This window comes from Poecilia latipinna, unplaced genomic scaffold (assembly GCF_001443285.1).
Source record: "Poecilia latipinna isolate Pla-1442-1.1 unplaced genomic scaffold, P_latipinna-1.0 Scaffold1254, whole genome shotgun sequence".
NCBI lineage: Eukaryota > Metazoa > Chordata > Actinopteri > Cyprinodontiformes > Poeciliidae > Poecilia > Poecilia latipinna.
The window spans coordinates 23,674-51,445 of NW_015113870.1; the positions used below are offsets into that span (position 1 = coordinate 23,674).

The 27,772-nt window shown below is 45.2% G+C and overlaps 3 protein-coding genes across 3 annotated transcripts; 2 read left to right on the forward strand and 1 right to left on the reverse strand.

The window, feature by feature from the left end:
* Positions 1–735: 735 nt before the first annotated feature.
* Positions 736–6,112, forward strand: snai1a (snail family zinc finger 1a). Its single transcript, XM_015054499.1, has 3 exons — positions 736–1,350; positions 1,788–2,306; positions 4,614–6,112. Exons 1-3 carry the CDS (start codon positions 1,275–1,277, stop codon positions 4,796–4,798), a joined length of 780 nt encoding a protein of 259 aa, XP_014909985.1. The 5' UTR covers positions 736–1,274; the 3' UTR covers positions 4,799–6,112.
* Positions 6,113–6,298: 186 nt separating this feature from the next.
* Positions 6,299–14,547, forward strand: LOC106961022 (son of sevenless homolog 1-like). Its single transcript, XM_015054485.1, has 13 exons — positions 6,299–6,304; positions 7,378–7,607; positions 7,677–7,780; positions 8,878–9,106; positions 9,177–9,296; positions 9,384–9,546; positions 9,767–9,884; positions 9,958–10,130; positions 10,204–10,320; positions 10,392–10,665; positions 11,145–11,189; positions 13,177–13,298; positions 13,764–14,547. Exons 1-13 carry the CDS (start codon positions 6,299–6,301, stop codon positions 14,229–14,231), a joined length of 2,169 nt encoding a protein of 722 aa, XP_014909971.1. The 3' UTR covers positions 14,232–14,547.
* Positions 14,548–16,198: 1,651 nt separating this feature from the next.
* gemin6 (gem (nuclear organelle) associated protein 6) lies at positions 16,199–17,438 on the reverse strand. The gene is made up of 2 exons (XM_015054501.1): positions 17,150–17,438; positions 16,199–17,004 (listed from the first exon to the last, which is right to left on the reverse strand). The coding sequence occupies exons 1-2, from the start codon at positions 17,350–17,352 to the stop codon at positions 16,605–16,607; spliced, it is 603 nt and encodes a 200-aa protein (XP_014909987.1). The 5' UTR covers positions 17,353–17,438; the 3' UTR covers positions 16,199–16,604.
* Positions 17,439–27,772: the final 10,334 nt, after the last annotated feature.

Here is a 27,772-nt window from a genome sequence, read left to right on the forward strand (position 1 = left end):
CGAAACCATAGATAAAATATTTTATCATGTCTCTATATATAAATTATTGTCCATGCATATAGGTGTAAAGGACTAATTGAACAAGGTTCACAATTCTCTCTTCATTGATTTCTTGTAATTACATGGTGTCATCCAAAAACCCAGACTGCTTAAGTTGCTGCCTTGTAATATGCTTTAGATATTTGGTAAATGTTTTCGGAATTTGGGATCACTAATGACATAAGTAATTATAAAGTGTATGTAAATCTCTGGTTTCAGTTGTATAACTCCTCTTTTCTTATAGTTATTATTCACATCCAGCCATATTTTCTTTTCACTTCATCTTTCGATTTACTAAAAGTGAAAATCCGGCATTATCTAAAGCTTTGATGAAAGAAAAATCTCAGCTGAACCTTACCGCCTGCAGAACAGCGCCACCTAGTGTTTCCTAAAATGAACTAAAAACATCAGCGCTCACATTCCTCCAGCAGGTGGCGTAATTCCTCCACTGAAATTACGCTTGGTAATGACGGACACGTCTGTAACCATGTTAATTGAAGTTAAACAGGACAAATGGAGACGGGGAACTATTTCAAATTAGTCATAAAACCAGAACAAAAATATACAGCGTGAAACTTTGAGATAAATTTATCGAAGCATATTAAATAGGACTTTTTTCTTTCTTTCTTTCTTTCTTTCTTTCTTTCTTTCTTTCTTTCTTTCTTTCTTTCTTTCTTTCTTTCTTTCTTTCTTTTTAGCAAATTCTGAATTAACACAGTTGTCTTATATCGTTATTTTAATACGAACAGATTTTTTTAGACTGTGCCAAATACCAAAATTGATCAATGATTCATAGACGGCCGAATGACTCATTCTTAAAGTTTTTCACAGTTCCGCTCTCTCTCTGATCTGCGCCTTAACTTTGTTGGCTGGTGATTTTGGTGATGTAAAATGTGTGAGGCTTCTTCTCAAACTCTTAAACTGCGATATGCTGTGTGTGGGGAGGGGCCCTCAGGGCGAGCACACCCCTCCTTGCCTGAATCGGAGTGTTTCAGAACAGAGGCCAGCATTTAGTTCCTCAGCAGAGAAGCTCTACATATCGCTCCGTCGATTAAATCCATCCCAACTTGTTTTGGGTCACAAGGAGGATATTTCTATCGTTTTTTTTCCTTCTTCTTCCTTCTAGGACTACAGCGCTCTTCACCTCCTAGAAGCTGTGCGTCGTGACCGCGCGTTCCTTTTACGCACAGATTTTGGAGCCTGAAATAAAAAAAAGAAAGAAAAAGAAAAGGACAATGCCTCGGTCTTTCCTGGTAAAGAAGTATTTCGCTAAACAAAAGCCAAACTACAGCGAACTGGAATGTCAGAATGGTGAGTCATGAGACTGTTTACTCTTTTAACGGAACTTTCAGATGCGAACAACAGGAAAGAAATTCACCTGTTTCAATATTCTGGAGAGAGTCTGGCAAGTTTTTTTTTTTTTTTTTTTTTTTTCTTCCCTCGAAGAGGCGACTCCCAGATCAAGTCGGGGCCCGTTAGATGCACTTTCCCCCTCTTTCTGCACGGAGACAGAGCTCCATTCATGTTACAAGCTGAATACGTGGGAGGAAACGGCCCTGGAACTTTCCCATATGGCTCTTATTTTATGCTCCTTTACAAATGAGAAAGCTTGACATCGTACCATACCAAATAAGAACAGAAAACAGAGAGTGGATCTTCTTCTGCCCTTATTTGATCCATAAAGTGAATTTGTTGTAATTTACTGACTTTAATGCTGCTTCCTAACTGCCCTCCTCTTTTCCCTTCAGATACTTCACTGGAGACCTATCCTCTTGCTGAGGTGCCATCAGCAGACCACAGCACCTCCACCTGCTTCACCACAGGTCTGGTGTGGGACCTGAGCGTCCTCCCCGCCCTCTACCTGCCCACTGCCCATTCGGAGGCCTCTGGCACCTCGGGCCCTCTGGACCTGAGCTCCCCTTGCAGCCTCAGCAGCAGCGCCAGCAGCAGCGGCGAGGAAGACGAGGGGCGCAGCTCGGACCCCCCCAGCCCAGAGCCCGTCATCACGTACGCCCCTCGCCAGAGGATGAAGTGCACTGGCGTCATGGGCCACGTCAGCCCCCCAGAAGAAGAGGAGGAGAGAGGAGAGACCCCGGTGATAGCGGCCAGGCCGGCTTTCCTCTGCAAACACTGCCCCAAGGAGTACACCAGCTTGGGGGCTCTGAAGATGCACATTCGCTCACATACCCTACCCTGTGTCTGCACTACCTGCGGCAAGGCGTTCTCCAGGCCCTGGCTGCTGCGCGGCCACATTCGCACACACACAGGTAAGGTTGAAATCTGCTCCGAGAGGATTGCACAACGCTTCAAATTTTCCCCTGTTCACTTGATCTGTTATTAGCTTTGGGGCCCCTGCCAGCCTGGGGACCCCAGGGGAACATATACACAGGTTTTCAAATGCATTAGCACTGTTGGGGGTTCCTAATTTTGGGAGATCAGTGATCGACTGATACATATTAAGCTGATCTTATCTACCTTGGCAAAGGTCTATTTTGCCATTTTGCTCTGCCATGAGAGAGTTTTCACCGTCAGTCCCGCCCACCGGGCCATGTCTGCATGTTTGCAGTTAACAATAGTCACCCACTGTTGCCAACTCAGCGCCTTTCTTGCTAAATTTTGCAACATTTCAAACAACAATAAAAAAAATCTGTATCGGCCAAAACTGGAATTGTCAGGTCAGGCTTTTTAAAGATTGGTAATCGTTGATTGGCAAGAAATCACCCCTAAAAAATACTCCTTTTGTCTGGGATGAGGTCTCAATCCTTACACAGTTTGTAAGTCGATCCTTTCTTCATATGACTATCATGGAAAAAGCTTTAAACTTCACCAAATTACAGACTCAGCTTAAGGTGAGCACCCTGATGAAGTTCTGCTGATGACCTCAGACTAGCTTGAGACAGCCCTCAGTCTATGGATGTGGAAATCAGGGGCAGTCGTTCCGAGTCAGCAGGTTACCTCCCCCGTCATTTTGTCATAACAATTTATCTGATGAACTCAACACTTGATCATCAGACATTACCACACAGGGAAGCCCTCCGTGGACTCATTGATCATTCATTGTGCTTAATGTCTCAGCAACAATGAGTTCTCGGTTAATTATCTTATCACGGCTGACCGGGGGTGGGGGAGTGGAGGCACCTGAGTGGGGGCAGAGGAGGGACAAAAGGTTTAAAGAATGCCTGGAGGCTCGCTGTTATCACTGAGTACTTAGTACCTGCAGTAACTTGTTAGCGCGTTAATCTCATTTGGTTCTGATTGAATCATGCTAATTCAGTCAGGCTCTGACCCCAGCAGCCAGCCATGTGATCCTCATTATCTTAACAATGTGTCTGTGTTTATACATGTGTGTTTGTGGGCTTGTGTGTGAGGTGTTAATAGAGAGCTCCCATCAATATAATCCAGTATCACTACTGTAGTCGCATTTCAAGGAAGCTGTATTGGTGTAATGTTTGAGTGCAACTCTCACACTCAGCACATTTAGATAAGAATGAATGAATTCCATTTGCTACCGGCATTCCTCAAGGTTGTGTCCTCGGCTTCTTCTTCTTCAGCATACATCTCCTCTTCTTTGCTTCTATATTGTGAAGCTTCCATGAATTCAATATCAATTAAAATTGCTTTGCATAAAACATCCTTCATCTTAGTGCACTTCCTCCTGATCTGAGGCTAGTAAACACTGATTCACCTCAAATACCCTCAAAACATCAGCCGTTAAGCTGAGATTCTGCACGTTGGTACAAGGTCAGCTCTTTTCAGCAATTGACAATTCTAGCAATTCCTCCAGGTTAAAAAAGCCTGACCTGCCGATGCCGATTTTGGCAGATATAATTTTTTTGTTTGCTTGTTTGAAAAGTTGCTAAATATACAACAAAGTCTCTAAGTCAGCAACAATGGGTTGAGTACTGTTAACTGCGTACGTGCAGACATGTCAGTTAAACCAGACTCACGGCTGAGCAAAAAGGGGACATTGGACGATTTTCAGAGCTTTGTAGAGGTAGATAAGATCGGTGGGTAAGATTAGTTTCTCATGTAGGCATTGGTCGATCTCCCAAAAATGAGGTAATCTGAGCCAGATTACCTACTTAAAAGTCTAAATGTCATTCTGAATAGTTCTCCGTCTTAAACCGCTCACATAAATAATGCCACCTTGTGTCAATGTAAATCATCTCTGTCTTTTTTTTGACACCATTCTCTTCCTCCATATTTTCTCACTTCCTGGTCAGCTACCTTATTGATTATTGTAACTTCCTTCTGTTTGGTCTCCATCTCTGGTCCCTATATCTTCCGTTTGTTCAGAACATCTTATTGACTCAACACAGTACTCCGGCTCTCCTAGAACTTCACTGACTTCCCTTTCTGTACCACATAACCCTGCTAGACCTTACACATCTAAACTCTTGTGCATCTACAAAAATTTCCCTCGCTCTCAGTCTTTCCTCCTCCACTCGTAATTGTCCAAAAAGTCACAACGCTTCTTCCACTCTCAATCATAACCCAATCATAACTGTTTTGAGAGTAATTTGTTTTTTGTTTTATCTTGTGTTTTTAATGTAATTTCCTTATTCTCTGCCCAGGTGAGCGTCCGTTCTCGTGTCCCCACTGCAACCGGGCTTTTGCGGACCGTTCCAACCTGAGGGCCCACCTGCAGACCCACGCCGAGGTGAAGAAGTACCAATGCGGCGTCTGCTCTCGCACCTTCAGCCGCATGTCGCTGCTGCAGAAGCATAGCTCCTCGGGATGCTGCTCCACTTTGGGCTGAGGCGCTGCGAGCGTGCGGAGGAAAACCTAACGGGACATCAGCAGGGTGGAAAACTTTTTGTGAAACCCAGTTAGATTGTTTAAGACATCGCAAAGATCACAAAATTGCCAAACTTTAAGAGACCTTGAGGGAATCAAACCTCACCGGGGACCTGACTTTACAAGCGTTTTCTCTTCTCTGTTCCCTCATAAAACAGTCGAGAAGCATTTTTTTTTCTACCTTCTTCTATTGTTGACTGAGTTTTTGAGGCTGGACCATCTGAACTGAACAAAACTCACTAAACATTGGTGCCTTTTGTCGCTGTCTGTGCCCATTCCAAACAACGCATAACGTGAACTGGTCGGGGCAAGAGGCGTCTCTCCTCCCATCTTCGCCCTGGTGCCGGTCAGCTCAGGATCATGGCCTAGACGCAGCTGCTCAGAGGTAGGGGTGCGTGGGTGGGATAAATCCCTTGGCGCTTCTCGAAGCAGCACACACTCGCGCACGCGCCCACAGACACAAAAGCAAATGCACACACAGCTGTCCTTGGTGCTGTGGTGCAGATAGATGAGGTGCTAACAGGTGCTGCAGCCATGACCTTCGCTGGCTGATAGCAGGTGACTTCCACTGCCCTTGGTTTGCTTAAGGAAAAAAGAGGAAGCATGTCATCGCAGAAGAATGGCACCAGTTAATGTTTTTTTGTTTTCCTTTTTCTCTTTCTTTCACTGATGTGGATCATTGTAAGCCTCTGTTTTGACTTAAACCAGAACCTCTGCCTTAATCCGTCAGGGTTTAGAGATGGGGAAAAGTCATTCTTGCTGTTTTCCAAAGGTGATTCAGTGTGCAGCTCTCCTGCAATCATGTATAAAAAAAAAGCCAATGCACTCAAGGTTACTACAGTGTTATCGATACCAAGCCAAAGCCATATGACTCAAATGAATGTGCCTTGAAATTGTATTATTCGTACAAACCATGCCTATATTTTTTTCTTCTTATACCTCATTTAGCTGATGTGGCTTTAAAATCTGACTTCAGTATTGAAAGAAAATTTGCTTAAGTTAAGAACTATCAGAAGGCTGAGACCAAAGATGTAGGCAGTTTACACCATGGAAACATGGTTGCCTAACATGTGATGAAAGCCATGTAAATGGACCATACTGAGATGAATTTCTCACGTTCCTAAATGTTTTACAGCTGTTTTTTTTTTTGTTAGTGCAATGCGCAGATGTTTTATTTTGTTGTTTTTTTTTCTACTAAGCCTTTGTGTTCATCTTTAATTCTGTATGTCGTAAATGATGCATTTTCAATAAAGTAATTTATGTTTATTAAAACTCGCATTGTTGATTTCCCCCTACCCCCCCTGTTTTTTTATCACGAGGAGACGGGTATAAGACTCCCCGCTTTCGCTTTAGAGAAGTCCGTGCGGCTGCAGCGCTGATTCATAAAACGTCTGTTTGATCATTAACCGGGAGAATAATAAGCGGTTTGGAGAAAACGGGCTGTTGCGTCGAAACGTTGCAGATGCAGGTGAGCGGCGCGCTGTGATTGGTAGGAGCGACGGAATGCACCTGCTTCTAGTTTCCACCTGCTGCCATCTACTTCTCTCTGTGGCTGTGTAAACACTGCAGCATATGCAAATGTGAGCGTTTTAGGCGCAAGTGCTAAGCCAAGTGTCGTGTCATTCGGTGGATTTTAGAGGAACTGAACTGTGCTGGACGAGTTCTGAACCGACCCTTATGTGGAGTTTTACTTAGACGTGCTCTATATCAGCGATTGATGAGTGTTTATTTTTTTCGCCTCTTGGTGAGAGCACAGCATATATTCCTAGACAGTGAGTCAAAGTCTGGCGCTTTAGGTTCCCATGGCTCCTCCGCTCTCAGTCAGTAAGTCAAGCTAGTAGTCACTGTGCCTGTCAGTCAGTCAGTCGCCGTGCGTGGGCCGAGGCCTGCGCCTTGGCCGTGCAGCGCGGAGTGAGGTAAACTGTTCCACAGCATCGTTCCTGGTTTCCTTCTGACTCAGGGATATGTGCTCACAGCTAGCATGCAGTCTGACTGACTCACCTCAACTGCTGTATATGGGATTTCTTGAAACCAGGATTGGGGCTGGTGTGACAACTCGGAAAAAAAAGAAGAAAATTTTACAGTATCGTGGTGCTTTATTTAATATTTATATCAAGAACAAACATCAAACGGGACTATTTGCTTCGTACCGGGACAAACAAGAATCACTCTTGTTCTCGCAAAAAACAATTATGTCAATGTCAAGAATCAGGATCTAAAAGAGTAGCTTGAAAGTGAAGTAACATTTCGTCACTATTTCATGAACCTAGCAAAGCGCAAGAATGCACATAAGTTTATTAGCCCATATGTTATAAAAGATTTATCTTGAACTATTTTCTGCTGGTAATGTATGGGGAGCCATTTGTAAAGTTACCCAGTAACAAATCAACAGTGGTGGGAAGTACTTGAGTACAATTTTCATGTATCTGTACTTTACTTAAGTAGATTTAATAATGGGTACTTTCTANATTTTATTAGTGACGGGGCAACAAAACGGGCCTTTTTGTATTAAAAAACACATTTTTGTGGGGGGCCCCCTAGTGGTCAGGCCTTTGGAGGCTAACACTCGGTTCTGGTCCTGGCCCTGGTCTTAACTCTGGTTCTGGACCTTGTTCTAATTTTGGCCCAATTTTAAAGCTGGTCTGTGTCTGTAGGTTCGACATTCCCGAGCCAGCGCCAGCCGAATCGGACCCGATGGACGGGTTGGAGCAGCTACTCAGCGCCGACCTCAAGCGGTTCCGTAAAGAGTTTGTTCAGCCGGTCCAGCTCAGGTATAGAACTCCTGCTGGCAGTCCAGGTCCTGGTTCTGGTTCTGATGTGCGGCCCGTGTCGTCCTGCAGGGTTCTGAACGTGTGCCGCCACTGGGTGGAGCATCACTTCTACGACTTCGAACGAGACCCGGGTCTGCTGAGTCGACTGGAGGACTTCATCGCTTCGGTCAGAGGTCGGTGCCGGTCCAATACCCATCCAGAACCAACACTAACACCTACAGAACCAAAACCAGATCCAGAACAGTGCTGACCCACCTCCTGCTGCAAGTTTGACCTGCCTACCTGGATCCACTCAGGGCTCAGGTCCACTGGACCCGGAGTGGACCTGAGCCCTCTTCGCACTGCAGGGCCCGGCCCGGTTCGAGCCGGTCCCATTGGTGCCATGGCCCTGGTCGTTTTGCATTGAGCAGGATAAGTCATGTAAATCGACCCGTTGCTAAAGCTACCGAGGCGATCTCGAGGAAGCTGAGGAAACGTTTACCTCAGCTTCACATTTAACCAAAACAATCTCATCTGAATGTCGTCTCTGAGCTGGACTCGCGGCAGGCGGGATTTCCAGGCTGGAGCGAACCCAGATATGGAAATCCCCTCGTTTACAGCCTGGCCGACTTCTGATTGGTTCATTGGAGAAATGCTATTTACATTTACTGTTAAAATCTTTCGCTGAAGAGGCGAATGTAATCCCAGTGTAGGGTAAGAACAGATTATGACGGGAATTTATTGATGCAGCATATTGGAACGTCAGCCATGGAGAAAGTCCAGCGCTCCTCTGACCCAGAGATCTGGTCTTTGTCCCGCCCCCACAGCCAATGAACCAATCAACAGCTAACTCCAATCAGCCCGGTCTGGCCGGCCTGGTTGGAACTGCAGCTCTCGGGGTTCCGGGGAGCCGGGCGGTACCGGGCTGGAAACGCTAATGCAAAAAGATGTGCAGTGCGAAAGGGGCTCTGGACTTGGACTTGGACTGGACCTGACTGGATTAGACCTTGACTTGGACCTGCACAGAACCCAAAGGTTGTACCTGTACTAGAAGACGCTGTCCCTTTAAGACAGCTCTACTTCCTGGGTTTTATTTCAGAATCCTGAATAGTGATTGGTCAGCAGGGAGAGGGGGAGCGCCCCCTGCTGGGCGCCACACCAACCTGCTGCTGGTTCTAGATAACAGACTTTCAGCTGGTTCTGTTGGTGATTCTCAACCTGACTGCTGGTGTTTGGTGAGCGGTTCTGCGGACCCGGTCCGGTCCGGTGAGCAGTTCTGGTTGTGTTGCAGGGAAGGCCATGAGGAAATGGGTGGAGTCCATCACTAAGATCATCCAAAGGAAGCAGCAGGTGCAGGTGAGCCAGGTGAGCCCCCCCCCCAGCATCACCTTCCAGAACTCTCCCCCCCCCATCGAGTGGCACCTCTGCAGGCAAGGAGCCGTTGAGACCTTTGACCTCATGACCCTTCACCCCATCGAGGTCGCCCGTCAGCTGACGCTGCTCGAGTCTGACTTCTACAGGTAACATACGTTTCCCAGTGCGCCAGGCCCATCTGACCTCTGACCCCTGACCTCTGACCTGGGCCCTCAGGGCAGTGCGTCCGTCTGAGCTGGTGGGCAGTGTCTGGACCAAGGAGGACAAGGAGCTGCACTCGCCCAACCTGCTGAGGATGATCCGGCACACCACCAACCTCACACTGTGGCTGGAGAAGTAAGACATGGAGCCCACCTGTAGGGTACCAGGTGGACTCTTGGTGTCCTCAAGGTGACGTCCACTCAGGCTGCCGTCTCTCTGCAGGTGCATTGTTGAGACGGAGAACCTGGAAGAGCGGGTTGCCGTGGTTTCTCGGATCATCGAGATCTTGCAGGTTTTCCAGGAGCTGAATAATTTCAACGGCGTTCTGGAAGTGGTCAGCGCCATGAACTCCTCACCTGTCTATAGACTGGACCACACTTTCGAGGTAGAGCTCCCTGATGCTCCGCCCATCCACCTGACCCACAGAACATGGTCCAACAGGTCTGGCAGGTCCAGATCACATGGTCTCAGATGCATCATGGGATCTATCGGATCTGCCATCTTGTTTACAGAACCAGACAGAATGCATGTTGATGACTGCCATATTGGGGACCTGGTGAACAGAACCACTGGTACCGATTCTGACAAAACTGCTTCTGTTTTAGCAAATCCCGAGTCGCCAGAGGAAGATCCTGGAAGAAGCTCATGAGCTGAGTGAAGATCACTACAAGAAATACCTGGCCAAGCTGCGCTCCATCAATCCGCCCTGCGTCCCGTTCTTTGGTACAACCCGACCGTGGCCTGCTGGTACCGGTACCAGCAGAACTCTGCTCTGATGGTGCTGTTTGTGCTGTAGGGATCTATCTGACCAACATCCTGAAGACGGAGGAGGGAAACCCGGACTTCCTGCGGCGACACGGCAAAGACCTGATCAACTTCAGCAAGAGGCGGAAAGTGGCAGAGATCACTGGAGAGATCCAACAGTACCAGAACCAGCCTTACTGCCTGAGCGTGGAGCCTGACATCAGGGTGAGGCGCTGCTGATGTCACTTCCTGTGTCATGGAGTAGGGTTGAAGGTAATCTATTGTGTCTGTGGAGCAGAAGTTCTTGGAGAACCTGAACCCGATGGAGGACATGTCCGAGAAGGACTTTGCTGATCATCTCTTCAACAAGTCCTTGGAGATCGAACCTCGAAACACGCGGTCATTGCCTCGTTTCGTAAGTGTTGCCATAGTAACTGCCCATCACATGTTAATTTGTTCCATGACATGTTTTCATTCCTGGTCCAGGTGAAGCGGTACAGCTGTCCTCTGAAGTCCCCGGGGATCAGACCCACGTCAGCAAGGGTCAGCACCATGAGACACCCGACCCCACTGCAGAACGAGCCCAGGAAGATCAGCTACAACCGGGTCACCGACAGCGAGTCCGAAGGCGGCGTCATCTCTGCTCCCAACTCCCCCCGCACGCCGCTGACTCCGCCCCCAGCCTCCGCCGCGTCCAGCTCCACAGATGTGGGCAGCGTGTTCGACTCGCCTCAGGGTCCAAGCAGCCCCTTCCACTCAAGTAAGACCTGATCTCTAGCTGTGCCCACTAACATTAGCCACACCCACTGATCATGACCACGCCAAAACTGGCCCATATTCTAACCCCACAAACCATAGCCCCGCCCACAGACACTAGCGCCGCCCACTGATACCAGCTCCGCCCATAGACTAGTATTTGAGGCCAGTAGCTGTTGGGAGACATAAATTTGACTTTGACTAGCTTGCAAACTGTAACTCCGCCCACACATACCAAGCACACACCCTCCCTCTGACAGCTGAATCACGCTAACTCCGCCCACTGAGGGCGGCCAGACGCCCCTCAGTGGGATCACGACCAGCATCCAGAGCCGTTCGCAGACGTGATTAGCAGGATATTCCTTTCTGCTCAGTGATGTTCTGATCTTGTGATTCACACTAACCTTCATCTATGAACCAGTTTCCACAGCAGAACCGGGCCGGTTCTGCTCCTCTGACCCGTTTGTTCTGCTTGCCCTGCAGCCTGCGACAGCATATTTGCTGTAATCTCTCTGCCTCACGGCCCACGTTAGTATGACCTTCAAGACTCTCCGTCATCACACCTCACCTGTTGGCGCACGCCTAGGTTCAGGCTGGCCGGTGCTGGGCGGGAAAGTTTGGGTCTGCATCCGGGTTCTGTAGGGCGTATGAATATATTTGGGCCTGGCGCTGAATGAAACAGCACGGAACGGTTTTTCGAATCTGAGTCATCTCTGCTGGTTCAACTTAAGAACCATCAGAATTTCCAGTGGTGAGAAGTAACGAAGTATAAGTACTTCGTTACTGTACTTAAGTACAATTTTCATGTATCTGTACTTTACTTAAGTAGATTTAATAATGGGTACTTTTTACTTTTACTCCACTTCATTTAACAGTAAGTATCTGTACTTTCTACTTCACTACATTTCTACAAAACCGTCGCGTGACTCGTTACATCCAAGTCGCACTGCTCTCTTTTTGTCCGTTAAAATGTGAAGTTTTAAGGTGGCGCCGTAAAATCCGAGCAATAACGTGACTTAGTGTCTGTTGTCACCCATCGCCTCCACCTTTACTCGCACGCGGAGCTCCAGACATGCGCAGTGGTTTCCTCTGAGCGGGAGAAGATGTCTGTCTGATCGTCAGTAATATAATAGCTGCATAAATCATAGATATGGCGACATGTAAAATAAGCAGCGCTTCGCTTTCACAGACGGTGGGGATTTAGTCCAACTTTTAGCGTCACTTGGAAGGAAAGCTTAAAGAAAGGTAAGCTCCGTGGACGTGATGCTAGCAAAGCTAGCTGTACTGAGACACATGTTGCATCTGCGATGAAAAAAAGTTGTCACTCATTCGCTGAATTATTGTGTGGAGGTGTTGACTGAGGTGTCGCATATATGGGACAACGTTGTGACCAAAGTCTGCATTGATATGACATTCAGGAACGATCCAATTCTTCTGGACGGATCTTTGCTGATTAAATTTATTTCAGCTCTAAGTATTTAATATCTAGGTGTTTTATGGAATGTGGATCTTTTAGATCAATTTGAGAAGCAATTTTGATAGGTAAAACTTAATTTTTTTGTGTCACGTAGCGCGGGGTGCTGGTCTTGGTCCTGACTTGGTCTTGGGTAGGTGGTCTTGACTACAACTCTGCTATGTGGCTCCTCGGTTGCATGTCCTCCCCCACCCACCTTCTTTCCATCCCCTTTCAGTTGGATTTCTTTCAAAATAAAAGCCACTAGTGGCAACAAAAAGTGAAGTTCATGCTATGTTAGGACAGGAGACAAGATGTTTCCATCCCTGAAATTATGATGCATAGAATCACATATTTAAGTCTAAACTATGTTACAGAGTAAACACAATAAAAACATGCTTTATCTGTGGTATTATTCATTAAAATGGCACATTTCTGATGTATTAAAATTAAATATGATTGGTTCACTTAATGATATTGTATTAGCGATTAGGTAATGCATTCAGCAAGTACTTTTACTTTTAATACTTAAGTATTTTTAAAAGCCAGTACTTTTTTACTTTTACTTAAGTAAAATGTTAATGTGGTAGTTTTACTTTTACTTGAGTACATTTTTTGAGTACTTTCTCCACCACTGAGAATTTCTTCAGATCCTGGAATCATTGGGCCGTCGGTTCTGCTGAGGATGCATCATGGACCCACCCAGCACTGACCTGTCTCACCTAGTCAACACCTGTCTCCATGGAAACCATCAGCTCACCCTCTGACCATTGGAAGGAAACACAACTACTGGCGCATTAGCTATCAGGTTCCATAATGAGTTCATTGGGACAGAAACTGCAGCCTGGCAGAACCCGGGACCGGTTCTCCAGATTCCAGTCCAGTCATGGATTAGAACCAGTTTACCAGATAGGACCCCAGTCTAAAACCAATCCACGTGCTGGTTACGGAACCAGACTGTAGTCGGGTTTCCTTTAAATCATTCCTTCATCGGGTTTGTGTTCTTCCCGGGTCCACCAAATATTCTGGATGTTTAACCGGTTCTGACTCATCTCGTGTCAGGGTCGTCCTCCGTTTCTTCAATGGTGAGCTTCAGTCGGACAGCAGAGGACACTGCCGTCCCGCCTCCAGTTCCGCCACGCAGACGACCTGAATCGGCTCCTTCTGAGTCCTCCCCCTCCAAGGTACCGCCAACACAACCAGCCAGTAACACAACCAGTCAGCAACAACCAGCCAGTAACACAACCAGCCAGTAACACAACCAGCCAGTAACACAACCAGTCAGTAACACAACCAGTCAGTAACACAACCAGTCAGTAACACAACCAGTCAGCAACAACCAGCCAGTAACACAACCAGTCAGTAACACAACCAGTCAGCAACAACCAGTAACACAACCAGTCAGCAACACAACCAGTCAGCAACAACCAGTCAGCAACACAACCAGTCAGCAACACAACCAGTCAGCAACAACCAGTAACACAACCAGTCAGCAACAACCAGTCAGCAACAACCAGTCAGCAACACAACCAGTAAACATCTTGTTTCTGCCCCTCCCCTTCCTGTTTCTGCCCCTCCCCTTCCTGTTTCTGCTCCTCCCCTTCCTGTTTCTGCCCCTCCCCTTCCTCCTTGACTCCGCCCCTCTACAGATCCAGTCAGCGTTGGACAGCCCCCCCGCTGTGCCTCCTCGCCAGCCCACCTGTAAGCTCCTCCCCCCTCGTTACTCATCGCTGTCCTCGTCTCCCCCTGACAGCCCCCCCTTGCTGCCTCCCCGAGAGCCTCTCAGTTCCCCCCTGCACCTCCTCCCTCCCCCACAGGGGCGCTCTCGCTGCGACGTCTTGTCCCAGGCCTTCTTCCCCTCCTCCTCCTCCTCTTCATCTCTGAGCTCCACCCCCGCACCCTTGTCTTCTTCACCGCCGCTCACCCCCACAGGAAGGAAGATGCCCTTCCCCTCCCCACCTCTAGATGGCCCCCCGGTGCCGCCCCGCCACAGCGTCCCCAAACTGCCCCCCAAGACGTACAAGAGGGAGTCTCTGAGCAACGCGCCCCCTGCTGGACACGCCCCCTGCTCTGCGGTTGGACATCTTGTGAAAGAGGCGGAGCTGGAAACACTATAGTTGATTGGACGAACAAAGAAGGTTCTGACCCATCAGAACCAAGCTGAAACTGGATCCAGATGGTCTCTTTTTCCTGTCCTGGAAGCTCGTGGTCATTTCATTTTTGGTCCTCATCTGGGAGCTGTGGGAACCGGATCAGAACCAGTTGCACGTGTTGAGAACTGATTGGACCCGAGGCTAAAGTGGCTGCGGGAACTGTGGTCCGCAGCCTGCAGGTACTGGTCCAGAACCTGAGGTACTGATGCTGGTTCTGGTGACATGATGTTTGTTTTTGTTTGTTGTTGTAAACAAAGGGAATAAATGTTTCTGCCTCCGACTCGGTGCCACTCTTTATTTACCTCCATGGTCCCACTGAGCATGCTCAGTCCAACTCACCTGCTCAGGAGCTTCTCAGGGTTCAGGTCCGGGTCTTTGGTGGTTTTTCATGCTGACCTGTCCTGTTCCCCAAGAGTTCTACAGAACCACCCAAACCTGACAGAACCGATTTCCCAAGCTTCCAGTTTGGATCCGTCCTGCCTCCTCCTGGTTCTGCTGCTTGTCGTGTTTTTCAGACCGGACCCGAGTTCTGTTTCTAAATGAGATGAAGGACGTGGTTGGATGTTGTTATATGTGGTGGGGTTAGAGTTGCCACCTTTCAGAAATCAAAATAAGGGACGTCCACCACGGCGTGCCACCCTATTCTCGTGGGGTGGGATGGCCGCTGCAGCTGTGGACAATATTTATGGCAGTGCTTTTTGTTTTTAAGAAGTGATCCAGAGGGGGCGCTGTGGGGGCGCAAAGCACAACCCACATATTGAGGCCTTAGTTAATGTGGCGGTGGTCGCAGGCAGCATGTCTTCCCCCCTCTCATTACCCACTTTCCTGTCAAACTACTTCCAAATAAAGGCAACTATAGCCAACAAAACCTTCAAAAACCAACAGTGATCCAGAGAGCAATCATTCATACTTAGAGTACTCCAAAATTGTACTCCAATCAGAGCAGCACACTTTAAACACATTTAATTAAAAGCAAGTGTAAAATGTGTTTGGGAAACTATTCAAGTACTGAGTAACTGATCATAATACCTAATTTAATAATCACAATGTGTCCTCAAACAGAGCTCCAAAAGTATAAAAGTTATGTGAAAATTCTGGTAAAGAGTATTACTAAAATATTTATAAAAGTAAGGAGTTGGGTTTGGAGGATGGTTCTAGATCAAATTTACCACGAGGGCCAGGATAGTCAGTGTTTTTCCATGGCGACACTTGAAAAAGAACGAAACAAAAAACCAGAGCAATATTTCATTATTTGATACATCAAGTGAGCCAAAGAGCCACTTGTGTCTCCAGAGATCCAGGTTGCAGATCCCTGGCAGATGGAAAGTCTGATCCCATCTCAATACAGCAGCTAAAAGTAAAGCACTATCATTTTTAATTCATTGATAAAGTAAAATTGTGAAGGTTAAAAAAAATCCACCTCTGAATTTTAACAAAATACATTTATTTAGCATAATTTCTTCTGTTCCCCTGAGTCTTCCCTCTCAAGTCTGCATCTTTACGAGAGGTTTTGGTTCTAAGGACGGTGGAGGATGTTTTGAAAAGCCCCGAGTTGATAGCAGCCCACCGCGGCTGCGTAGTGTCCGTCTCTAGGCAACAGCGTCGGTCCGTAGCGTTCAGGGTCCCTTTAGCTCACACCACGGCAATTTAGCTGACTTTAATATTTCCTGTGTTTTATTTTGGTCATTATTGTTATAATTAGTGTTGATATGTGTGTGATAGGCGAGTCTATCGGACATTTATAGAAATACGGAACAAATCGGTTCAATACGGGACGCAACAGTTAACAGCCAAATACGGGACGGTTCCGTATTTTACGGTGTTGAACAGCGCCCGGCTGGCAGGAACAAACTCGGAGCCTGGTGTTGGCTGGTGGCGGCCACCGGGGGCGCTGTAAGGAGATTTTATTGTTGTAGGAAAACGATACAAACTCTGATTAATGGTAGAATCTGATTTATTTGATCAATTGGGACCGCACTGTCCGTGACCCGGTTCTGGAAAACTGTAAACCCAACTAGCTGACAGGTCCAGAGAAACACAACGGGACCGGAAAGTCAATTTGGTTTGAAAGGATTCAAACTAAACTGATTCATGATCAGCTGATTGGAGGAGACCAGCAGGAAGGGGCGGGGCTTCAGCCCTCAGATTTAAAGAGCAATGCACATCGGAGGAACCCAATTGCGTGACCCGTTTCCACCTGGTTCTGTTCAGGAGCTTCCGATAGATTCAGACTGTGGTCCAGAAACCCGTTTGGTACGAACGGCTCATCTAAAGCCAGTTAAACAGGAACTGGTTCCAGACTGAACCAGAACCGCTCTGGATCCGTCTCAATGCCCTTTATAATCCGTCACTGGTTCCAGGTGGAACGGGTCCATCTGGAACCTGGTCGGGCTGGACCCGAAGCAGTCTCTGGACCCGGTCCAGGATGATCTGGTTGGCGCTGCTGCAGTCGTCGGGTCGATATGGGGCCCGGATGGTCAGAACATGGGCGACCCGAAGTTCGTTCCCATCCTCCTCTACCGGAACCCGGTTCTGCTGGAGCCAGCGGCGGACTCCAGACCTCCTCCAGTGTCGCTCGTCCGGATCCGGGCCACCGGTCTCCGGAGGCGGGAAGAGGGAGCGGAGCCGCTCCTCCGTGTCCGGGTCCGGTTCCTGCAGAACTTCCACGTCTTCCACGGCGTGACCCAGAACCACCTGGACCGACGCACCGTCCTCCCCGAAGCTCACCAGAGCCACACTGGAGACAGAACCAGAACCACATCAGAACCACAGTGGAAACGGAATCAAAACCATATCAGAACCACAAGCTGGTTCTGAAGCATTACGTGGGCCGGAAGAACACCCTCAGCGGCCCTGACCGGAAGTGGTGACGTGTGTCTCACCTGTGGGAGACCGGGTCCACGGTCAGCAGCCAGCCGCGGTGCTCCTCCCGCTGCTTTCCCGCCGTCACCCTCACCTGTCTGTGGACGCAGCGGAGCCACAGCTGCGGACCTGAATGAAGCCAGCCGCTCTGCATCACGGTCCAGTAGTCGGTCTGCCCTCTTCTGAACACTGGCCCCACTCTGCAGGCGTCCGAAGGAAACATGGCAAACACAAGAGTTCCGCTTTATCCTCCACAAAGAGCCGCTGCTGCCCCCTGCAGGCCGGGAACAGAAACAGTGAGGTTTGATTTCCTTTGAAGGGAAAATTAATGTTCAAACTAAAGATTTTAGATGTTGTAAACATGAGGTGCAGATTTTTTACAACTGAGCAGCGATGTGTTATAAACAAGACGAGGTGAAAAAGAAAAGAAGACGTTTGTCCAGGTGGGAAATTGTCTCTATAATCTCCAGGATTACAGAGAATAATGTAAAAATAAAGTTAAACTTGCATCTTAGAAAAACCTGAAAACTTTCAGATCACTCCAGAAATATTGAAATCGACATTATTTTATCTATCAGCACCAGTTAATGCTTCAAAGTCTGTGTTCAATTTGTAGTTGAAACTTGGAAATTCTGACTCCTCAAAGTCGGATCCAATATGGCTACTCCTCACATTACCAGTATGCTGTGGCAAAAACGTGTTTGTATGACCAGAGTCAAAATCAATGTGACATACAGAACCTGCATGTTTCCATGTAGAAAGTACAGTTTAAATGATGCTTGCTACCTCCATCAAGATGATGATAATGTGTTGTGGTAGCGCTACGGCACTGGAGATAACCCTTCAAGTAAAAAAAGAAAAGAATAGTTTTTGGATTTTTTTATTATCTAACCCTCTTTACTATTAAAATTGTGGAGAAAAATTATCTTTTGGGTGAAAACGTCTTGTAGCAGCAAGTCTGTTGTGGGAACGCCAAAGCCTGAATCCGATTGGTCAGTTTGCTTTTGTTTATTTGGCAGCTTGGTGTTTTTTCTGTGAGCTAAAAATGAAAGAGGGAGTTTGATCCTCCCGTAGTTCAAAGAGCCGTTTGGATCCCGCCTGAGCTTTTCAGCTGTGTGGTTCTGGTGGGTCGCCGGTTTTATGGTTTGGCGAACGGAAGAGCTGATGGGTCACCGGTTGGCCGACCGTGAAATCTGCCGCTCTTCCTGAGCGTGGCGCTACACCTGCGGGTTAAACAGTGGAAATGTTGACCAAAGAGTAGAAATGAAGCAGACATTGTTGCTTCTCCTCCTCTGGACGTCTCAGAGCCACCGGAACCTGGGAATNCTTTTACTTAAGTACGTTTTTGGATACTTTCTCCACCACTGCAAATCAACAGCAATATTTTTGGTTTAGTTAGCCTGTCTAAAGAAAAGACATGACTTCTTAAAGTCAGATATTCACTTTGTTGTTCATACATTTATAAGTCTCACTGGAACCAAAATTTACTTTGCTTGCAAATTAAATATTTAAATAGGAAGCTAAACAAGTCCATATTTAGCTGGGAAGCATTTAGCTTTTTTATTGGTCTGATTTAATATTCTAATCTTAAATGCTGATTTATTAGGCAAATCAGCATTTATTATTTTATCAACAAAATAATGCACCTCCTATGATGCTGATTTGTTTGTTGTACGTACCAAATAGGTTGCGATCATGAGATATTGCCTTTGCAAAACATGGCTGCAAGGCTTAAAGTAGACCAATAACAGTTACTGGGAGGTGAATTTTGGCATTATTACTGTTATAAAAATCATATAGGCTAATGTTATAAAAATCAAAACCTATAGGCTAATGTTTATCTATTGTCGATTTAGCTATGTAGACCTGAGTAGTTTCCAAGTGCTGATGCAGAATATCATACATTTCTGCCAGTCTGTTACTTCTAAAGTTAACCAAATATGAAAAGCTGATTTCTTGGGTAACTAAGGCAACCAGGTGGAGTAAGTAGTCGGCTGCTCGACAGACTTGCTGATGGTAGCTTGCCAGCTGTGGCATTACGCTGCTTTACTTTATGCACTGTGACTTTTTCTGTTTTTTTGGGACTAAAAATATCTCCAAATCATCTAAATTTTTTAGTCTTAGAAGCAAAGGAAAAGTGTAATAAATGTTTTTTTTTCACCCAGCACTCTGGCGATTTCTTTGGGATCTGATAAAAGGATTTTAAACTGCAGAACATTTTAATAGTTTCTAATCTGCAACCGTTCAGACTTCAAAAATCTGTGCATAAACACAAAGCTGGCCCAGCGTGATTGTTTGGGTTTATCTCTGCCGTTTACCCAAGATGCTTTTGGGGGAACAACGAATAAAGGCTCAGCTGTTGCTCAGGGTTATGTTGGTGATGTAAGTTGTGATGTCCTGGGGTGAGGGTGTCAGCTCTGTTCGCAAAAAGAAACTTTCTCTTGAGTTCACTCAGCAGCTTTCATGTTGACTGGCTTCCAGCTGAAATGATCACGTCACTTTTTTTGTTTTGTGTGCTAAAGTCAATGGTGATATGTTTCAATTTCCTCCACCTTTCTGATGCATTCAGCGTTCAATAAAAGTTCACCAAGTTCACTAATTTCGGAGCTAACACAGCAAACACGGGATACTGCAAAGAGTTGTGCCCTTTCCGAGTTCCTTCACAGAACTGAAAACACAACACGCTCCCCTTTTCTTTTTTTCTTTTTTTTTGTCTCCTGGGGAGAGCGCAGGGTCTGGATGTGAAATCTGAGAGCGTTTTCCTGCTGTGTGCTTTACAGTGCCAGAGCACTCACTGTAATTTACCAAAAGTGGCTGCTATTTATGCCATAAAGCATGTGTTTAACATTCCTGAACCCCACTGTGTTTGTGTATTCCTCGCTCGCTCGCTTGCTCTCCCACTCACTCCCTGGTTGTCTCTGTGGCTGTATTTCTATTTGTGTGTGTGTGTTTTAAGTGGAAATGGTCCCTACAGAGCAGCAGCCTTTTCCCTCTTCACAGGAGGATCATCTCTTCTTCGCCTCTCCCCCCAACCCCCCGCCCCTCCTGTGAGACAGAGGCCCGACAGGAAGTGGGAGTTTACACTGGCCTACTTTAACCCCCACAAATAAACTGCATCTCTGGGTTGGAAGAGCTGCAGAGATCAAGCGCTCGTTCTGTTGCTGCACTTTGCCACGACCAGCTCCGTGTTCCTCCCATGTCTTGATTCATCCCACCCTCCATCCGAGGCTTTCAAGGGTGGAGCCGGGTGGCCGGGAACTAAAGAGTGGCCTTCGGGGCAGCGGCGGCAACAGCAGCAGCAGTCAGGGCTCATGATCTGTGAGACAGGAAGGAGCTGTCAGCATCTCGTAAACAGCAGTCATCTGCTCTCATGATACTTGAGGCCTGGTGAGAGCACTTCCAGGGAAGGGCCTTCGCCTCGGCTGCGGGCTGACTGCGGCGAAAAGTATGAAGGGTAGCGCCGATGCTGCATATGACCGTCATCTGAGGGTCGGTGTTCATTTAGCAAAAATTTCACAGTTTCCCGCTGGTAAGCTGATCATCTCCGGGGGAGGGACTGGCCTACTCACAGCGTGTCACTGTAATAACCGTTGGAACGTTTGAGCATTTTGGATTTGCGACAGTGAAGCGAGACAAATGTTTCTTTTTCTTTTTTGTTTGTTTTTTTTTTTACTAATGCAAATCTGAAAAGTTTGAAGAACCACGCTGTTCGCTGTAGTTTCAAATGTGAGTCTACCAACTAAGTCATTCATTAATTTTCCTTTATTTAACCAGGTTCAAACTGGCCTTACAATGCAATCCCACTCAATTCTCATTTCCCTTCACAGCTCAGTCTGGGCTTTCTCCCATTGACTGTGATTTCTCTGGTAGTATTTTTACCGGGCCAATCAGAAAACAGAAGGATAAGTTGTGAACGACAGCGTTCATTTTCTGCACCGCTTTAGAATTGCTGCTGCCTGTAGTTTTAGCTGTGGCTCCGGAAGAACTGAACAACGCTGTTCAGTCCATGTTGCCCACTCTTCTAACACCTTGTTCAGACCAGTACTTCTCTCTTAGCAGAGGAGCATGGTTGTTTCCATCACAGGCAATTTCCGGTAAGCTTCATAGCATCAAACATTCGTCACGGGCAAACGTTAGCAATTGGGTAAATTGTAAAACAGAGTCTGCGGCTTCTGCTAGCAGAACCGAATGCTTGTTTCGCTTCTTCTGTCCAAATACATTTAACTAGCAAAGGGAAAATGTTGGAGTGAAAAGTTTCATAGATCAGAATCATCAAACTAATGTATCTCCGTACACTTAGAGGAGGTCAATCAGCTTTTGTACAAGATACAACTCGCAATGACGCGTCTACAGCCTCTTACAAACCTCAAAACAATGTTGTTGTTTTTTCTTTTCTTTTTTGCAAAATAGTTCAAGCTTAGTTAGCTTGGATGCCTTTGCATCTGACTAAGAAAACATCTGACTAATCCCTGTTTGCAAATGCAAACAAGCCTTCTCACAAGCTCTCATTTAGATTTAGATCTGGACTTTGGGCTATTTTAGAACATGGATATCCTTCCAACGTAGCAATGGAAGCAGGAGTTTATATTCTGTGGAAGGCAAACCTCTGCTGCAATCTCAAGTCTTTTGCGACCTCCAATAGGATTTCTTGGAGGATTGCTCTGTTACCAGCTTCCCAAAATGAAAAAAATTACATCCCCACAGCCACCACCATGCTTCTTTATTGGCATTATGCATTCAAGGTGATGGTTGGTTTCCTCCAGACATGTACAAAAAGCTTTAGCCTTGATCTCATCCGTAGGATCTTTGTCTTCATGTTTGCTGTGTTCCATTCGGAGCTTGGAGCAAATTGCAAACAGGGCTTCTTGCACTCATCTAGCCATTAGAAAGAACAACTGACATGTGATATTTGCCATGTATTTGCGGGTTTGCAGTTGTACCATTTTCAGAAGATGACTTGTACAAATGTCTGGCCTTACCACTTCTTCACAGGCTGTTTGTTCTCTAATGGTCTCTACAACCTTTTGAGGCCTTATACAGAACAGATGGATTTATACCAAGATGACATTACACACATATGGGTTCTCTTTACTAATTACTAAGTCCCACCAGACCTGTTTAGTCCACTTTAATCACTCTAATTCGTTTGCCTTGAAAGTATAGTTAGTTTGGGGAGGTGTGAATGCGTAATCAAACTCTGATGCGGACTGAAAAAAGGCAGACAGTCTCGGTTCGGTTGAAGTGAACTCTGGTGTGGTTCAGAAGCATATGTGAACACCAAGCGGACCGGAGGTCGTTCAAAAACCAGGAAGAGGACCATAGCGCAGGGCATTATGGGTAAACAAAAGAATGAGTCTAGCAACGCTAACAGGTGAAATGACTCCGGGTCTTTTCACAAAGACAAAAGAGAATCCTACCACAGCTAAAATCTGACACTACTCCATTTTTATATACATTTTGCAAAGAAAGAAGCTATGTTCATTGTCTTCTTCATTGTTTTTTTTTTTCTTATGTCCTCCAATGGTTCTTGGAGTAGCACCACCACAGGGGAAGGAGGGAACATGTTTTTCAAAAGGAACAAACGTTGCAACTTTGGTCCCCAATCGAACCGCGTCTACTGGACGATCAGGTGTGAAAACCGATAGTGACTCCTGACGGCTTTTCAGGAACACTTTACGACATTCTTATTTTTTTTTTTAATTGTTGCGAACCGCTTATTATAACACACAGTAACGCACAGTTAGGCCCTATTTTGTGTTACGTAAAATCCCAGTGAAGTGTTGACGTTTCTGAAATGACCACATATGGGACAGTTCAAGGGGAACGAATGCTTCTGCGAGGCATTGTAAAATTTGACCTGAGCAATGTTAATCTGTGTCAGCTGTCTGAGGGATTGGAAACAAAGTCATCTTTGCAGTTTACTCTTTGGAATAGACTTGCTCTTCACTTTTAACGGATACTCTCCCCAGAACGCCCCTCGCCTCACATCGTCCAACATCCACCACCTTCCTCCAGTCACTTTTCCCTACATGTGACTGGGGTTTATTTCATCGAGTGTCGCCGTCTCGTTCTCGAACTTCAGAATGCAGAGCTAATTCCTGTCTCCGCTGAGCTGAGACAGCCATCGCATCTGGTAAACAAGACCAACAGCGGTAACACCGCAAGTATGCTTAATGATGGATTCGATCAGGCTGTGTGGAGTTGCCCCTCGGCCAGATTGGAGAAGAAGTGGTTGGGTGGGTTGGGGGAGGAGGGGGTGGTGAAGGAGCATATTAAAAAGTAATGAATCACACACTCAGTCACAGGGTCGCCGGCTATGAATGTGCTCTCTGTTGGTTTTCCTGGAGCCTGGAGTTTACTAACTGATGACGCAGGCTGGACTTGATCAGAGACATGTGTTGCTCTGGACTCCATGCCAGTGAGAAGAGGAAAAGAGGGGGGAGACGCGGGAGAGAGGAGGAGGAGGACCACGGGTGATGCCTGAGCGTCCTCAGGGGCATTCGATCACCCAGAGGTTGATGGGATTGGAGAGGAGATGAGAAGAGGACAATAAAGCTGACTTATGCTCTGGGAAAGGAAACAAGAGACTCTGAAAGATCCTGATGTTGCTTCTTCTTCTTTTTATTTTTATTTTTTTGCACTTTCAGAGGCTTGTGTGGCATCTTAGCAAGAAGTTTTTGATTAAAGCTGCTGCAGTATGTAACTTCTATAAAAATATATGTTTTTACATATTTGTTAAAACTATCACTACGTCGTAACAGCATGGTAAAGACAGAAGATCTGTGAAAAGATCTATTTCATCCACTTCCTCCCAGAGCTGCTATCACTATGAAGCAAAAAAAAACAGTCAGAACCAGGAGCAGACTCTTAGTGCTATCAATCAACCTCGTGTACTCGCTGCTAAATCTGCTAATGGGGAAGAAACAACTTACCATTACATGAAAGCTGTTTATCCGTCATCATCAACGGCTATGCTAGCTAGCCTTAGCATTCACGGCAGGCTCTGCTGACTGGAAGAGGTTATATCGTAGTAGATTTCAGTGGATTTAAGTGTGGACTTTAACTAGGCAGTTCTACCCTAACCTCCACAGCCAACTCAAGTGTTTTTCAGTTTCTGGCAGGTTTTCCACCATTCATATGCTTGTATTTAGTATTTTTCCACCAACACTGATTCTCTTTCCCTGCTTGAAAGAAAAGCCTCCCCACAGCATGATACTGCCACCACTATATTTCACTACAGTGATGATATATGCAGTTTGTATGTGTAACAGAGTATTATTATTATTATTATTATTATTTATTTATTTTATTAGCCTAAAGGTTACTCTACCAGCCTTTATGGTGGAGTAAAAATGTTCACCATATTTTTCAAGTTTTTTTAACCATTTCCTTTTGGTTATAAATTACATTGAGTTTTGTGTAGGTTTGTCACATAACATCACAATAAAATACATTGGAGTTTGCAGTCGTAACGTATGAAAATGTGGGAAAAGTTTATGATCAGTGGAATTTGTTCTGCGCTCCCCCTCCCCTCATCCTGGTTCAAACATTCAGTCATAAAGTTGATGTTTTTACAATGTATTTCAAATTCGTGGAGAAGTCACGGTGTTTTTGCATCGTATCCATTATATTTGCATATAATTGATTTGGAATGAACCAGTTGTGGCTAAAAACAGCTGAACTGACCTGTTTTCTGTTTGTTTAAGCTTCTTAAATGATTGGTGTCGCACTCGAGAGGGTTACATTTGGTTTTCTATCTAAATAAAACATGACGATCCTGATGATCTGAGGCACATCAGGATCACCTTCAGAGAGGTAAGAGCTTATTTCATGTGACTAAACTCTGTGTGGCCTTCTACAGTTACAGTTTTCCAATTAAAATAAGCTGCTTCACCAAGAAAACACAAACTCATCAGAAAACTCAAACACTACTGACGAAAGTTTTTAAAAAGAAATCATTGATGTTACAGTTAATAATAGTTGCTAAAACCTTAGAGCAAGCTTTATTTTTTCTGAAATTGATATGAAAAAATAAAGAATATGTCAAATTAATTCCTTGAATCCATAAACGTCCATGTATTTTCATAGGATATGCGATAGCCCTCGGTCTAGCTGAATACAAATTGTTTGGAGCTGCAAATGTTACATGATATTTAGAGAAATGACTGCTAAAGAAAACGTGTTTTCATGTTGTTTTTAGACAGACTGATCGGGGAGGAAGTTGTGGAGAAGTTTTAAGCAGGTTTGTGTTATGAAAAGCTTTAAAGTGGCGGTATTATGTATTTTCCAGACATAGTGCCTTTTATAGCACAATCAAGTATCTATGTTTACTTCGGTTGTTATAAAAATGCTATATATCAAATAAGTCTTAAAAGAAATGTGTAATTTCTTTAAAAACTCTTGCTCTTTCTGAAGCTCCGTCATCATCACAACATGGCTCCTCTATTAACCCTTTAACAACGTTTTTGCCAGCGTTTCACTGAGAAGTAGATCCTGTAACGAACTGAGCAGTTCTACCAGGTGTTTGCTAATTGCTGCTGGCTAGTCTGAAGGAGCAGACGGGGGACGGCTGCTCTGTGAGGCAGAGTCTTGGAAACTGCAGCTTTCAAAGGCGGAGCTAGCTCCACCCAGGTGGTTCACACAGCTGAACGGTTACCATGGTAATTAAAGGATTTCTCAAACATGCATGAAAGAATCAAGGCAACAATCCAGGGAATAACTTTATAACATGGTGTAGAGGCCAAACAAGTCAATTTTACATAACTCTGCCACTTTACCTGAGAATGGAAAAAGTTTGGTTCAACGTCAAGATAACTTGCAAGTTTACCTTAACTGAGAGCGTTTATCAGAAAAGCAGCCAAGAGGCACACGGTAACTCTGGAGGAGCTGCAGAGATCCGTAGCTCAGATAGCAATCAACACAAACCTGGCCTGTATAGAACTGTGAAAAGAAGAAACACATTGTTCAGAGAAGTTCTGGTTTTCCATAAGCAATACAGCAGGTCTGTGGAGGAAGGTGATCTGTTCAGATGAGAACAAAGTTGAAGTTTTTCTGACCTTAATGCAAAATGCTGTGAGGGGCAGAAAGCTAACACTAGACGCCACCCCTACTGTGCCTCACGCTGTGAGGATAAATCTCTTTGAAAGGAATATGAAAACTGACTGGATTTGATGGGAAGGTGACTGAAGACAAAAACAGGGCAATCCAAGAGGAAAGAGGAAGTTCTTGGCGGCAGCAAAATACTTGAGACTGCAGCAGAGGTTCACCTTCCAACAGGACAAGAAAGTCAGCCTGTCAGAGTTACAGTGAAATGGTTGGTAGCAAAGAGCATACATGCATTAGAATGGTCCAGCCAAAGTTAAGACCTTTCCAACTGAGTAGAAACTGCATATTTTAGATACCAAGTAAATACAGGATTGGTATCACCAATACCAATAGCGATAACAATACTTTTTCAGTTTGACATATCATCAAAGTTCTGACCTTTACTTGTTTTTGAGCTATTACTTTGAGTTATTTTTGTTCAAACTTACAACAAAACTACTACAAAGTTTATAGAAAATACATAAAAACCAATCATATGACCATCAGTAACATAAAAAAATCTGAAAGGTGCAAAAAAAAAACATAGTTTGAGACCAAATAAAAAAAATGTTTTGAGACAGAGTTGAGAAACTATATAACAAAAGTAAAATGAAATATCAAGAGGGAATATGAAACTAAAGCACAGATCTTACAGCTCTGATATTTATCCGATACTGATACCAATTTGGTACCTATATTTTGGATCGATCCGCCCAAGTCTACAACTGAGCATCCACTGAAAGAGCTGCGACTCGTTCACAGGTACAATCTGACTGAATTGTGACATATTTTCCAAAGAAGAATAAGAAAACTTCTCCTCAAGTCTTGGAGCTGTAATTGTAGCAATTTTGCAGAAAGGTAAAGCCAAACTCTCCATGTTTTCATAAAAAATGTTTTTCCATTTATCCGTTTCCATCTACTATGGTCATTCAGTCACTCACATGTTTGTGTTGATCTGTCAAACGAAATTCTAATATAAATCACGGATGTTTGTTGTTGTCATGTGACAAAAGGTGAAACGGGTCAAGGGGTGTGAATACTTTTGTAAGGCAAAGCAAACCCAACTTTGTCAGTGTTTTATTTACATTCTACTACTAAAAGAGACTGATGTGTCTCTGATCTATGATTACTCGGTGTAAAGTAGATGAATGTGTTATTCTCAGCTGGTTTCACCATTTCTATAGACATAAAACTCAGCATGATTTCTACAAAATCAAAACATCAATGTTTTAACATAATGTTTTAACATTTATAAGATGTGATAATCACTATTTCACCAACCTGCTGCTGTCAGATGCCCTTTGACGACTTCTTTTTTTTTTTTTTTTTGCCAAACTCTCCCCTCAATCCCTCATTTCTTAATGAATGGCTCATTTTAATCTCACTCATTTAAGTTGACCAATCAGAGCAGACTGACCATTTTAGAAGGAGGGTCTTCAGAAAACTCTCAGAATTTTAACAAAAGTCAAATACGTAGTGTTGAAATAATACCTAAAACGAATCTCTTATTTTATTTCTAAAACCGTCTTAATCTGCACTTGTCGATCGTCTCGAATGAA

Excerpts from the sequence above, each read along its gene's own strand:
- snai1a (XM_015054499.1), top strand. The coding sequence starts at position 1,275 with ATGCCTCGGTCTTTCCTGGTAAAGAAGTATTTCGCTAAACAAAAGCCA. Across the intron at positions 1,351-1,787 it reads CGAACTGGAATGTCAGAATG|ATACTTCACTGGAGACCTAT; the intron begins GTGAGTCATGAG and ends TTTTCCCTTCAG. Across the intron at positions 2,307-4,613 it reads CCACATTCGCACACACACAG|GTGAGCGTCCGTTCTCGTGT; the intron begins GTAAGGTTGAAA and ends TTCTCTGCCCAG.
- gemin6 (XM_015054501.1), bottom strand. The coding sequence starts at position 17,352 with ATGTTTCCTTCGGACGCCTGCAGAGTGGGGCCAGTGTTCAGAAGAGGG. Across the intron at positions 17,005-17,149 it reads GTGGACCCGGTCTCCCACAG|TGTGGCTCTGGTGAGCTTCG; the intron begins GTGAGACACACG and ends TTCTGTCTCCAG.
- LOC106961022 (XM_015054485.1), top strand. Across the intron at positions 9,547-9,766 it reads GACTGGACCACACTTTCGAG|CAAATCCCGAGTCGCCAGAG; the intron begins GTAGAGCTCCCT and ends CTTCTGTTTTAG. Across the intron at positions 11,190-13,176 it reads CTCTCTGCCTCACGGCCCAC|GGTCGTCCTCCGTTTCTTCA; the intron begins GTTAGTATGACC and ends ATCTCGTGTCAG.